Raw genomic sequence first — 14727 nt, 5'->3', positions numbered from 1 at the left:
GAAAGAAGCCTTAGTGTGAATCATGCTTCAATGCAAATAACTTTCAGAAGACCTCAGAAGACGTGTCATCCATAGGATTTCCCATAAAATCTAATAAATGGGGGCCCTCCAGTTTCATTGATCTTGAGAATGAAACCAATCCCGGTTGTGTATAACTCAGGATCAGCCAGTAATTGGCTATCGCGATCACATGTTCTTGTGATGGGTTATCATTGCTGGAGTGAGAAGAAGAGTGTAGAGGAAAACTAGGCACTGCCAAAACGGGAGCCGCGGGGCATTGGTTGGGCATGACTTTTTTATGTATCACTAAGCAGATATAAATTTAAAGGGATTTTCCAGGACTTTGGGTATTTTTACTATTAATAACTTATCCTCAGAATAGGTCATCAATAGAAGATCAGAAGAGGTCTGCCGCTCAGGATCCTCACGGATCAGCTGATTCCCAGTGCCGTTGTCAGCATGGACAGCACAGCAAGCAGACTGTGCTGCCCATAGTGCAGCACCCCAGGCTTTTATTATAGTCACAGCTCCCATTAAATTCAATGGAAACTATGGCTGCAGTACCATACCGAGTCGCGCCAATGTAGTCAGTGCTATGTGCTTCCATCAAAACCACATTGACAGTGGCACCGGGAAATTAGCTGATTGGCAACAAATCCCAAGCGGCAGACCCCCGCTGACCATCAAAGGATGACCTGCCTTGAGAATACGTCTTCAATACAAAAAACGTCCTGGACAACCCTTTTATTTTTTTTTTTCTCCCCAGACCGCCCCTTTAAGACTATCATACCTGGAACTACTGCATAGAATTCTTTTTCTTCTTTTCCAGGACAAAAAGTTAACTTTTGGATCTGCATCGAAGTGAAATCATTAAATTGTAGTTAATCCACTGGGTCAATATTTTAGCCACCTGGGAACCATTTGAAATTGTGTTTAGATAGTATAATTACATGACTAACCATCCGGTGCAGACATTGCGAGTTTATTAACAACCAACCAATGAGGCCGGCGGTGAAGACGATGTTTATTAATTGGTGAAGCTGTAACATAGATAAATATTGTGCTGCTCCGGTGAGCTCCGGTGAAATCAGAAGAGCGGGATTGATGAGCGCGGCCCGATCCCAACTACTTATTTAGCATGTCTTCATTGCATAGACTCCTCCATGGCTTCTGCTTTGTGCATTCAGATGCTATAATCTTATTGCTTTGGGTTTAGTTTTGTACTTTTTTATTTCGCATTGACAACGTAACAGATAAATGAATCTGCACTTAGACAAACGGAGCAAGACCGAAGGAGGCTGCAGGCACCGGGGAGGGGGGTAAGCCACCACCGCCACCCTCTACTTATGAATATAAATATATACTCTGGCGTACGCTGCATGTATATGAAAACACGAGTAAACATTCCGGCGGAATACAGTATTTGCTAAGTAGTCAGCTCAGTACAAGCAATTGCATCTAAAGTCCTTGGTAAGAGGGTCCAAGTGGGTCCCTGCAGTCTCCTTCAATGCCATTAGAATAGAAGGTCTTGCTGTTCAGTAAATGACGGCTCTCACCCCTCTTAGCTTTCCCCGCGCCTCAGATTAGCCTTAATTATTTTGTTTATTGCTCACACAGACAGACTAAGCAAAGAACACAACATATCATACACCGGGTCTCGTTAATCTGCTCGCTGCAAAACTCCAAAGTCCGGATGAGGTGACCCTAAGAGTCAGGTTTGCTTCTTCTCTTTACTGCTTACACATCAAGTCATATCTGGTCTTAGAGAAAACCACTGGATTAAAGGCTTGGGTGAAAAAAAAAGCTGCCAAGGCAGAAATAATGGTGCCCCCGAAGCAGCGTCGCCAGTCCTATACGCCAATAGACAGCAATGGTCATACGCCTTTCATCTCTGACATATCTACTCATCCAATCATTGGTCTTAGTGATCAAGTGCCATTCCAGTGGAGGCCAATGATTGACCGAGTGGTTGTGTGATTGATGGCATGTGGCGTCATGGCATGTGATGCCTTCCAGTCCTATCCATCAAGAGACAGCAATGGTCATATGCCTTTTATTGCTGAGATATCTGCTCAGCCAATCACTGGCCTTAGTGATGATGTGCCAATCCTGTACAAATACCAATGTAGACCAAAGATTAACTGAATGATCATGTGACTGATTGATTGCATTTGACCAACTGGTGCCTGCCAGTCCTATCCACCAAGAGACAGCGATAGTCATGTGCCTTTCATTGCTGATATGTCTACTCAACCAATCACTGGCCTTAGTGATCACATGCCAATCCTGTACAAATACCAATGGAAGCCAGTGATTGACTGAGTAGTCATGTGACTGATTGATGGCATGTCACCGCGACTGTCTTTTCCAAGACTGGACCAGTGAGGACCAGAGGGGTGAATTTGTACCGGATGGGCCATCAGAATGGTGAGCATAGTTTTTTTTGCTTCTTTTTCACCATTAACTCTCCTCACTTGCCAATTGAACCACAATAGACTTGTATCACCTACCTATAGGAGATAAAAATCTGAATGGTGGGCATCTCACTGCTAAGATCCCTACCGATCGTGAGAACATGGCTCCCGTGCTCCCCTCTCTTCATCACTACGGGCTCGCTGCACCACATCCGCACAGTGATGTGGAGATTGAATGGAGCGGTCGTTGCACATATGTGGTGCCAGTCCATTCATTTCTAATGGCACTGCCAGAGATGCCATAATATATTGTCAGCCCCATTTCAATGAATGGAGTAGCACTGCACATGTGTGACCAATCGCCATGTCACTGCAGGGGGTGCAGTGATCCCACAATGAGGAGGAGCGAGGGACATAGCATTCCCATTCTCAGGATCTTGGAGGTCTCAGCAATGAGACTCCCACCGATCAGACTTTTATCAGCTATCCCATGCACAGGTGATAAAAGTATATACTAGAAATACCCCTTTGAAGGAAATCACTGGATTAAAGGGGTTTTCCAGGTGTGATTTTAATAGGATTTTTTAAAGGAGTTGTCTCCTAAGGGCAACCCCGTTGAAACCTTCCCAACTTTATGAACAGGACCGAAGAGCCGCTCTGTAGGTCTGGCTCCTGATATAGCGGACTGTTCATGTATTACACGGACACCCATTCATCTTAAAGGGGTTATACCAAAATGTGAATTTATCGGCTATCCACAGGATAGGGGATAATGTTATGATTAGTGGGGATCTCACTACTAAGACCCCCACCGATCCTGAGGATGGAGTCCCATTTTTCTTTCTTCTATCACTACGGTGATGGTTCTCCCACCCGCAGTAATGTTACATTGAATGGAGCGATGGCCAAGCACTGCTCCATTCATTTTAGTGGGGTTGATGGCTACTGCTGAGCGCTTGTACTTTGCTATCTCCGTCAGTCCCATTGAAAGGGCATAGCGAGGCACCGGGCGCGTACGGCCATAGTCCCATTCAGTCTCCTTCTCACTGCAGGTGGTGCAGTGAGCCGCCAGTGTGGAAGAAAGGGGAACATGGGAACCCCATTCTCGGAGTTGGTGGGGTCTCAATGGTGAGACCCTCAACAATCAGCTTTTATCACCTATGGGTTAAGGATAACTTTACATTTTAGGATAACCCCTTTAATGGCCGGCATGTAATACTACAAGTACGTTGCAGTTGCCGCACGAATATCTAGCTAGACAAAGCTTCCCCAGCAAAATCCGTGAGCTTGATGCCAGGCAGCAGCTGCAATGTGACAAGGAGGTGTCATCTCCTGACACGTCTATGTGATACATCCAAAGTAGATCTTGAAATTGATCTTGAAGAAAATTTGACTTTCTAATATGAGGAAAAGCTTTACTTTCAACCACGTCCAGTTCGCACTCTATGCAGTGACATGTATAATCCAAGGTTTTCAGCTCTATCCCCGTCTGATGGCAGTGCGTAGGCGAAGTGCATCAATCAAAAATTAATTTTGCAGCCTCATTACTAAGGCGGAAACAGGAACATTCACCTGGAAATTTCTCCCCGGCCAGCTCCTCTTCGCCTCCATAAGTACATCAATCAGCAACAGACAACATTCATTTTAAGTCATTTACACGGTGCGAGGAGTGATGACATCCTAATGTAGACATGATGGAGCTGCCCTGCTCTCTATACTGGAAGCTCATTAAACTTTGCCGTATAATTTCTCACTAGCATTGTCTCTAGCGAACCGTAAAAAGAGCCATGATCCTCCTATCTATGTCAGGAGAGCTAATGCGCTCGATAAGAAAAGTCAAGTGTCAATTCTTGATCCCTTGTTGTCAGCCCTCTGTATGGATTTAAGTGGCTGCAGCTCAGGAAGCTTTTGTATATCTTACACCAAATCCTAGCAATTTCCTCTCTCCTCTATGTAGCGGGATGACACCAAGGCCAACGACAAGTTATTTGCACATGAAAACAAGGAAATTCAATCCGCCTACCCTTTGTTCTTGAGTTGCCACAAACGTCTGGAATCCAGGGGCCACGCCGAACCCCAACTCCTGGATAAATGGCGGCTCCGACTGGCTGTGGATCTGAACTTTTACTCCTGCCTCGAATGTGGTTTCTTCTGTGGAAAGAAGCGGAGATGTGAGCATCTAATTTACATCACCGAGATACAGTAAAGGCAGAAAATTTCATCACAGAAAAGATATTTTTCGTACAGATTTTACTAAAAAGATGCAATCCTATCTGCAGACATCATGGTATAGGCTAGGAGGAGGTAAGCAGTTATATATGGATTTGAGGGAAAAGATGCAGCACAAGTAGTGATATAGTCATTTCAATCTTTGATCTTCCAATGCTTAGGAGTCTAGTGGGCAGTCATATCAGTGACTTACACCTATTTCTGTGCTTAGGAGTCCCATGGGCAGTCCTATCAGTGACTTGCACCTATTTCTGTGCTTAGGAGTCCAGTGGGCAGTCTTATAAGTGACGTACACCTATTTCTGTGCTTAGAAGTCCAGTGGGCAAGTCCTATCAGTGACTTACACCTATTTCTGTGCTTAGGAGTCCAGTGGGCAGTCTTATAAGTGACTTACATCTATGCCTGTGCTTAGGAGTCCAGTGGGCAGTCCTATCAGTGATTTACACCTATTTCTGTGCTTAGGAGTCCAGTGGGCAGTCCTATCAGTGATTTAGACCTATTTCTGTGCTTAGGAGTCCAGTGGACAAGTCCTTTCAGTGATTTACACCTATTTCTGTGCTCAGGAGTCCAGTGGGCAGTCCTATCAGTGACTTACATCTATTTCTGTGCTTAGGAGTCCAGTGGGCAGTCCTATCAGTGACTTACATCTATTTCTGTGCTTAGGAGTCCAGTGGGCAGTCCTATCAGTGATTTACACCTATATCTGTGCTTAGGAGTCCAGTGGACAAGTCCTATCAGTGATTTACACCTATTTCTGTGCTTAGGATTCCAGTGGGCAGTCCAATCAGTGATTTACACCTATATCTGTGCTTAGGAGTCCAGTGGACAAGTCCTATCAGTGATTTACACCTATTTCTGTGCTTAGGAGTCCAGTGGGCAGTCTTATAAGTGACTTACACCTATTTCTGTGCTTAGAAGTCCAGTGGGCAGTCCTATCAGTGACTTACATCTATTTCTATGCTTAGAAGTCCAGTGGGCAGTCCTATCAGTGACTTACATCTATTTCTGTGCTTAGGAGTCCAGTGGACAAGTCCTATCAGTGATTTACACCTATTTCTGTGCTTAGGAGTCTAGTGGGCAGTCCTATCAGTGACTTACATCTATTTCTGTGCTTAGGAGTCCAGTGGGCAGTCCTATCAGTGATGTACATCTATTTCTGTGCTTAGGAGTCCAGTGGGCAGTCCTAGCAGTGATTTACACCTATTTCTGTGCTTAGGAGTCCAGTGGACAAGTCCTATCAGTGATTTACACATATTTCTGTGCTTAGGAGTCCAGTGGGCAGTCCTATCAGTGACTTACATCTAATTCTCTGCTTAGGAGTCCAGTGGGCAATCCTATCAGTTCATGTTGGCAGAGACACAGAGCTATACCAAAGTTTTGCCATGGTGTATGTACCCATTGATGATGAGGGTGGACTTCACTATAATCAATGGCCCTAGTCCTTCGCAGCAAAAACAATCTCACACCATAACAGAACCTACTGAACATCCCTCACACATATATGTCTATTTCAGCGTTTAGCGGTGTGAAACACTGTCAGAAGCTCCCATTGTTTTCAATGGAGCTGTTCACACCGTCTCAGACAGCCGCTCGAACGTGGCACTTTTCAGCGCCGTAATTTTCTAGCAGAATCTGTTCTATTTTGGGGCGTTTAGCACAAATGATGAGGAGTGCTAGAAGCCGGCGTTGCTGCGGACTAAAACTAAGGTAAGACGCGGCAAAGCGCTGCAACTTAAATTGTGGCGCTTTGCCATGTTCATGTGTGAGGGAGGCCTTATGATAACACCGCAACTTTGTTTTTAGGTTTTTCAATTTTATTGCAATAAAACCTCTTTTTTTGGAAGAAATTTTTTTTGCATTGCTGCATTCAAAAATTCAGAACTTTTCAATGGACGGAGATGAGTAGAAGCTTTTTTTTTGTGTGACGAGATGTAGTTATTATTGGTACCATTGTGGGGCACATATCACTTTTTTATCACTTTTATTGTGTTATTTTGGGTGGCAAAATGATCAAAAGAGCATTTTGGCTGGTTTTTTTAAATTTTTTATAGCATTTGCCGCGTGAGATGAAAAAGTGTGTTTGATTTATTGTATGAGTCCTTATGGAGGCAGCAATACCAAATGAATGCGCAAACAGTTTATTTTTTTATTACTTTCTGCATCTTTTTTTTTTTTTACTATATTTTATTTCACCTTATTTTATGTCCCTGTAGGGGACCTGAACTTGTGGTCTTATCATCATTCAGACAAAACACTGCAGCGATATTGCATCTGTGTTCTGTGCAATATCACTGCGTTTTCTTATGGCAATATCGTGATTTTGTAGTGTTCTTCAGCTGGGATTTTCAGAGGGACTTGAAATATAAGCCCTACCCTGAAAATAAGCCCTAACTGCATTAAAAAAACCAAACCAATACATTAGCTAACAGGCACTGTCCGCTCCGCCACACTTCTACCCTGGCAGTTCCGTATCACTTGTCTGCAGTCTTCAGCCAGCGCTTCCTGGTCAGTGGGTTCAAAATTCCCGCCTGCCGGAAGCACTGGCCCTGATTGCTTCTCAAGCGCCACGGCTTAGCCAATCACTGCAATGTAACGCATTGAATGACTGTGATTGGTTCATCGAGTGATGCAGTGATTGGCTGAGCCACAACGCTCAGGAACCAATCACAGCCTGCGCTTCATGAAGGCAGGTTTTTGAACCCCCTGACCAAGAAGCGTCGGCTGAACTTGAGGAGAACTTGAGGAGAACTGTGACGGAGTGGACAGTGCCTGTTAGATAATGTATTGGTTTGGGTATTTTTAATGCAGCTAGGGCTTATTTTAGGGGAAACAGTAGGACTTCCTACTGTAAAAGTTGCACCGCACTGCACGCAATGCAAAACAAAGGAAGGCTCCATAGGGAAACATGGACTACAAAACATCACCAATCGCAGCAATATTCAGCAATGTAGCAGCTTTGTAGTGCTGTCGCATCACGAGAAAATTGCGTGACTTTGTCGCCCGTGTGAAAGCAGCCTTACACAAGATTCCGTGACGAAGTGCTGATGATGTCACAGAGGGAGCTCCCTCCCTCTGTTAACTCTGTACATGCTGTGATCAACACTGATTGCGACATGTAAGGGATTAATGGTGGAGATTAGAGTTCTCGCCATTCCTCGCTCTTGCAGTGTTACGTCGGCTGTCAGTCATATCTGGTTCCTGCTGTAGATAATAATATCTATTTGTATAGCACCAACTGTATATTGTATAGCGCTTAGATGGTGCAGACTCAGCTCTTAGGCCATACATGGACAACATTTTACGGGATCGCCATCCAACCATGCAATACATGTACGTCACGGAGCTGGATGGGATTGAAGGAGTTGTGACTTGTAGAGGTTGTCACTTGGGATCCCGATGATGAGCCGGAGTGGAGAGATACTACCAGAGTGGATATTACTCTTCTGGCCCCGATCCATCCACAGGGTCATCACTTCTCTTTCCCTGCTCTAGTTTGCACCAAGCCTTTCCGTTTTGGGATTCGTCTGAATTGCTGAAATCGGTATTCAGATGGAACCATTGCCTTTCATTAATCAAATGGAGACCAAAGTTGCCAACTTTTGTCTCCGCTCATTCTTATTACCTTTGGAGGAGAGAATAATGTGGTTGACTGCACTGTTTTGTCCTCCAGAAATAATGGGCACGGTGCTTCCTACGCTGTAAGTTGCCGTACTTGGGAGATTTGATATGAATATACTGCATAGTAAGCGAGCCTCTGAGGCTTTCACAACATCCTTCTTCTTGCGTCTTCTGAGATTCTTTCAGGTATGTAATACAAGTCTCATTGCTTGTAAGCTGTTTGGAGAAAACAAGAGAAATCTTGAAGATGAAAAGAGACTGGAGGAATAAGTTTCGGCCCTTTTAATAAGCGAGCTGACAAGATTGGAAGAGAGATTTACTCATTGGGGACACTAAATACTGTTAGTAGACAGGATGTTGTACATCAGGGGACCTGCAGGATCTCATTTCAGCAACAACAATGAACATTTGATAGGATTAGAAGACAAACCTAGTAAAAGAAAAGGCCAGGAGGCGCCGGGGCAGTGGGCCAATAACGTTTGTATTCATTGCAAAAGAAGACGCTGAATGCCTCCGGCGTGCCTCCTCATATGTAAGACCCGCGGAATACCTCCGCTACCCACGGCACATACACTGCCTTACATTTAGTAGTGAGGGTCTTATACTGTGCATTACAGTTTTTTCTGTTATCTGGTCACTGCATTGGAAAAAATGAAGCTTGACGTGAATGCCATGTTTATGAAGCCCCCTCCTACTTTTTTGACACCTCTCACTGGCCCAGAGTTACCGGGGCCCATCCATAATGTTATGTGATTGTCTCGTGTAATGGTATTGTCAGTTTTTTCTATGTAGTATACATTTGTGATGTGTATTTGCACCTTTGCATCACTGAATGGGTTAATGTCTGGGTTATGTCTGAGAAATGTATCATGTTGTATGTCATGCGATCGCGTCATATATATGTGGTTGCAAGGTCTGGTTCTGGGTGTACCAAGGTCTGGTTTTGTCTGATCTGTCTGGTTGTCCTCTTGCAAAAGAGAGTCAGCAAGAGAAGTCTGCGAGTGAGCCATACAGACACTGATTGGTTCATGAGGGAGAGAATGGAAGAGGCCGAGCAATTCCCTATAGCTTGGCTTGAGACTATTCTACTTTGGATGTGCCAGTGCTACCACTAAGCACTGAGTGAGAAAGGGATCGTTGCTTGGCGAATGAAGGGACAGGAAGCATGAGTGGACCGGTAGAGAGTAATTGAAAAGAAGAGAGTCTTCGGGAGTGGGATCATACAGATAACTAGGACTGTGGATTGTCCGGATTACCCCGAGAGTCCTCTCAGTCACATCACCTTCTCCTGTTGTATCTGTGCCAATCTACTGTCGTACCATGCATGTTCTTAACAGTTTACAGTAAACGGGCATTAATGACCATTCCCGGTTTGTCCAGAGAGTTATCCCTGTGTGTGGACTGCTTTATTACAACTCCAGGATTCACTGCAGAGGATTGAAAGGTGGCGTCACGAGTGACAAGAGGATTTCAGGTAACTAGAGATGAGCGAACCTACTCGTTTCGAGTAATTACTCGATCGAGCACCGCGATTTTCGAGTACTTCCGTACTCGGGTGAAAAGATCCGGGGGGCGGGGGGTGGCGTGGCGGAGCGGGGGGTAGCAGCGGGGAATAGGGGGGAGCCCTCTCTCTCTCCCTCTCCCCCCCCCCACTCCCCGCTGCAACCCCCCACTCACCCACAGCGCCCCCCGAATCTTTTCGCCCGAGTACAGAAGTACTCGAAAATCGCGGCGCTCGGGCGAAAAAGGGGCGTGGCCGAGTAGGTTCGCTCATCTCTACAGGTAACCTTCCGTTACACATTCCCTATGACCTCACCAAACAGTAACTTGGACGGGTCCCGAGCTACCCGCAGGGGAGGGGATGGTAGACCCATTGTGACAAAATCATCCTTATTTACCCCGCCATCTCCTTGGCTGTGGACCCGCTACTCAGACGCTGCATCACAATTTTCCAACAGAATGTGGCTAACAAAGTCACTTTCTGATAGACCGATCTATTAACCTGTTAAGAACCAAGTGCCATAAATATACTGCGCTGGTCCTGAGGATTTAATCCTGCACCATTGTAAGTATGCAACATGGGTTTAAAGCTCCTGCCATCTAGCAGGAACGGGTCGGGTGCTCGGGTATCTGAGACAGAAGGGGTTTATAGCACAGAAGTGGTTTTTAACAGTTCTACCTTCTCTTTTGTAAGCTAACTAGTGCTCAATAAACTCTATGTAGAGAATACAGGATGTGGCAGTGCTGTTTCTTCTATGGAACCCAACAGTCATGTGGTCCCACCCAACATGGCAGAGTTATTGGGTCATACTCATAGCAGACCCTAACCCAGCTATGGAAGCTACTTCCATCACTAAAGTGGGGTGTCTTCCCCTGTAACTAGAGTTCATCTGGATCCTGCAGCTACAGGAAAACTGAGAGATAAGGGGAAAATGATATTGTGAATATCCCCAGAGGTCTTATATGACGTTATGGGGAAAATGTAGGTTTAAAAATATAGACAAAAATACGTTAAGAAACTCTATAATAAAATACAAATATATTTAAAGAAATTTTTTAAAAAACACCCCTCCCCACGCCAACCCAAGCCGTCACCATATCTACTCCGTAAACAGAGACTGTACAGACTATGTATCAAAACATCTGAAACAAAATGGGAAAGCGTTAATATACTAAAGAGGTATAGGGGCGAGGGACGAGAACATTATCCTTCCACTATACAAGGCACTTGTCAGGCCCCACATGGAATACTGCGTACAGTTCTAGACACCGCTACTCAGGAAAGATGATACAGTGCTGGAGGGGGTTCAAAGAAGGGCAACCAAACTAATAAACAGAATGGGAGGACTGGAATACCCAGAGAGGCTAACAAAACTGGGATTATTCACCCTAGAAAAAATACAGTCAAGGGGCAACCAAATAACTATGTGTAAATACATGAGGGGGTGATACAAGGATCTCTTCCATGATCTGTTTATACCCAGGACTACGACGGTAACAAGAGCGCATCTGCAATGTCTAGAAGAAAGCAAGTTTCATTACCAACACAGAAGGGGGGTTCTTTACTGTAAGAGCAGTGAGACTGTGGAACTGTCTGCCTGAGGAAGTGGTGATGGCAAAATTGATAGATATATTACAGGATATAGACATTAGGTGACCAGTGGGGTTATTGATTCGGGTCTTGGAGTCAGGTAGTATAGTGGCCTGGAGGGTCCTCCAGAATAGCCACACACTCATTGTCCTGTGAACACCTTTCTACATGATCAGTCAGAGACATAGAAGGTGCTGTACATCAGAAAGCCCTATCTTTCCCCTTTCTTTCAACAAGCTCAATTAACTGCTTGGCAACAGCTGGCTGATGATTGGCTGCTTGTCGAACAGACACTCATTGGTAGAGGGGGAAGGGTGAGAGTCTCAAGATCGGGAAAAAGCACAGCGCGAGACAGGATGCTAAGGGGAGGAGTATCGGAAGAGCAAGAGAACCAACAGGAAGAGGGGGGAGTCGTAGTTAGGAGGAGGAAGGGAGCGGATGTGTTGTCAGAGCAGGACGTGCAGGAGGTGTTCCGCAGACATACCAGAGTGGAAGAACATTGCCTGCAGTAGGAAGCCAGGATTAAAAAAGTTTCTAAATCAACCCACAGTGTGGAGGAAGAAACGGGGACCTTTTCATCTAACAGTGAGTTACACTGAACCCTGCTCAAATATATTCAGGGAAAGTAAGAGAGGCCCAGCTTCAAACCAGCTTCAGTTACTACCATAAAGCCTTCAGATCAGACACTCCAACAGATAACTAGGACTGTGGGAGCACTGTTAGTTAACCTCTAGGAACAAATAGGGAGAACGCTGAAGAGTAAATTGTTAAATGTACTGAACTGGATTTGTAAAACAATGTTATCCACTGTATGCCAAGTAAATACCTCTGCCATAGTCTGCAAGTCTCCCATAATCTGCAAGTCTGCCATTGTTGTTATTGTCCAACAGTTTCAAAAGCCAGTAAACTGCGTACCTCCAATTTGCAAACTAAAGCTATCAGGACTCGTGTCCGTTATTTCATCATTAACCCCAAGCTTCCTGCAGAGGTACTGGCGTCACGTGACAAACCACTGTTGAATTGTGTTTACTATATTGATTCTTTTGTCACCGTGCACAACCGAGTCAGGCACTTTACCGCCATTGCCAGGAGAGATCACAGAGCCAACCATGACAGCCATCCTGATAACCCGTGGTCTCCCCCACATTGGCACGCTCTGCTCAGATGTGGAGTAGGAACTATCAAAACGTTGATGCAGGGATTATTCTGACTGCCATTATGGAGTTGGGAAGGAATTTTTTTCCCCAAATGGGCTAATTGGCTTCTGCCTCATTGTTTCTTCTTGCCTTCCTCTGGATCAACAGTGGGGGGTGGGGGGGAAACAGGCCGAACTAGATGGACATCGTCTCTCTTCAGCCTAACATGCTATGTTACTAATTAAATGTTTTTGTCAATCTTTCTTTTTTTGCACATATTACCCCTAGTAAGAGAAAAACACAAAGAAAATGGGGAGGTGTATTAAAAAACAGCACTATGTCTATATAAAAAAGCAGCAAAAATAATGTTGGTAGCCCAATAATAGGGTCATATAACCACCGCATGCTTAACCCGTTTAGGACCAGCCACAGTAAATTTACGGCGGCTGGTCCTGGGCTTAGAGCACCACCGATAGTAAAATTACAGCGGTGCTTTAAGTCTCCTGCCTCTGCAATCAGTCAGAGACAGGAACGGGTTATCAACTGTTAGTGACAGCTGATAACCCGGAGCAGAAGGCAGGAGGGGTTTTAACCCTTCCTGCCTTCTGCTTCCCCGATTTACAGTGCTTTATGAGCACTGTATGGGGAAAGTGAAAGTAACATGTACTTTCACTACGGGAGCGTCGGGGGGTCATGTGACCTCCCGGGATTCCCTGCTACTGCAGAGCTGGAGGGTCAGACTAGACCCTGGCAGCTCTGCAGGTGACTAATGTTACCACAGGGGTTGCTTTCCCCTGTAACTAGGGCTCCTATGGACGCCCCAGCTACAATGGGAAAGTGTCAAATAAATAAAAAACAAAAAACATGTGAATGTCCCCCAGAGGTCTTATATGACGTCATGGGGGGCACAGATAGTAAAAAACATAATTACATACATCAGTAAAACAAAATAACACAATAAAACAACCATACATACAAAAGAAAGAGAATAACACAAAGCAGATGCAAACAAAAACCGTCGCCGTATGCGCCCTGTAAACCAAAACCATACATACTATATATCAAAACGTCCGAAACAAATAGAGGTACCCATTTCCATACTTTATTTTAGTGTAAATATAAAAATAATTTTAAAAAAAATTATAAATGATAAAAAAAAGATTTTTTTTAGCTTCTTACCCACAATAAAACTAAAAAATGGAAAAAAAAAGTCAGTGAAAAAGATATTAAAAAAATAGTCCTATATGTCACGGAAAAAAAATGCAGCAAAAATAATTTTGGTAGCTAAAGGAAAAAAAATAGAGCAGTAAAACCGCCACATGGGTAAAATCCCTAAGAGGTATCTGGTCCTTAAGATACAAAACAGCCTGGTCCTTAAGGGGTTAAGATATGTAAAAGTGTCTTATCCGCTTTACTGTCACACAGGAAGGAATTGTCCGCAGGAAGCAGCGCAGATGCATATTTTGTCCATTAGGGCGTCTGCTGAAGGGTGTTTTAGCGCTTACATTTGCGCAAGTTGCAGGGAATGTAACCTATTGATTTCAATGGATTCCCGGCAGCGTAGACAAGTACAGTAGAATGCGCAGATTTGCGAACAATAGCGCTCCCTTCCCAGCACGTCACGCTATTGCGAACATATCTACACATACACTCGTCTGTAGGAGCCTTTAGTGTTTATTTTGTTTCGTATTTAACGCAGACTATGATGGCAGATTTACATCTCCTTCATGTTAGAAATCCGCAACAACAATTCCACAAAACGTCCTTAATTCCGCAATCTTGCGTTTTTGATGTAAAGACGCTGGATTTTAACAGGTGCAGAACCCAAGCCCCATAGGGATAACATTGTCTGTGCGGACTAATACCGCCCTGTCTAAAAGCACTCTTAAGGGTTAATCAGTTCTGCCATTTGTTTTCTGAATACCGTGTTTCCCCGAAAATAAGACAGTGTCTTATATTAATTTTTTCTCAAAAAGGTTTAAAGGGGTTGTCCCGCGCCGAAACGGTTTTTTTTTTTTTTAACCCCCCCCCCTCGTTCGGCGCGAGACAACCCCGATGCAGGGGTTAAAAAAACCACCCGCACAGCGCTTACCTGAATCCACCCACCTGCTGAAGATGGCCGCCGGGATCCTCTGTCTTCATGGACCGCAGGGCTTCTGTGCGGTCCATTGCCGATTCCAGCCTCCTGATTGGCTGGAATCGGCACGTGACGGGGCGGAGCTACACGGAGCTACACGGA

At 44.7% G+C, this 14727-nt stretch overlaps 1 protein-coding gene across 2 annotated transcripts in view; it reads right to left on the bottom strand.

Moving 5' to 3' along the window:
• The window catches only part of LOC136588666 (acid-sensing ion channel 2-like), a 785500-nt gene that overhangs the window by 121457 nt on the left and 649316 nt on the right, over positions 1-14727 (bottom strand). For both annotated transcript variants that reach the window (XM_066588061.1, XM_066588060.1), the window contains exon 3: positions 4438-4565. In XM_066588061.1, coding sequence (XP_066444158.1) covers positions 4438-4565 — 128 coding nt within the window. The remainder of the gene's footprint in view (positions 1-4437; positions 4566-14727) is intronic.

The sequence above is a fragment of the Eleutherodactylus coqui genome, chromosome 13, assembly GCF_035609145.1.
Source record: "Eleutherodactylus coqui strain aEleCoq1 chromosome 13, aEleCoq1.hap1, whole genome shotgun sequence".
Lineage (NCBI taxonomy): Eukaryota > Metazoa > Chordata > Amphibia > Anura > Eleutherodactylidae > Eleutherodactylus > Eleutherodactylus coqui.
The sequence above is the reverse complement of the archived record's forward strand: the minus strand, read 5'-3'. Positions and strand labels throughout refer to the sequence as shown.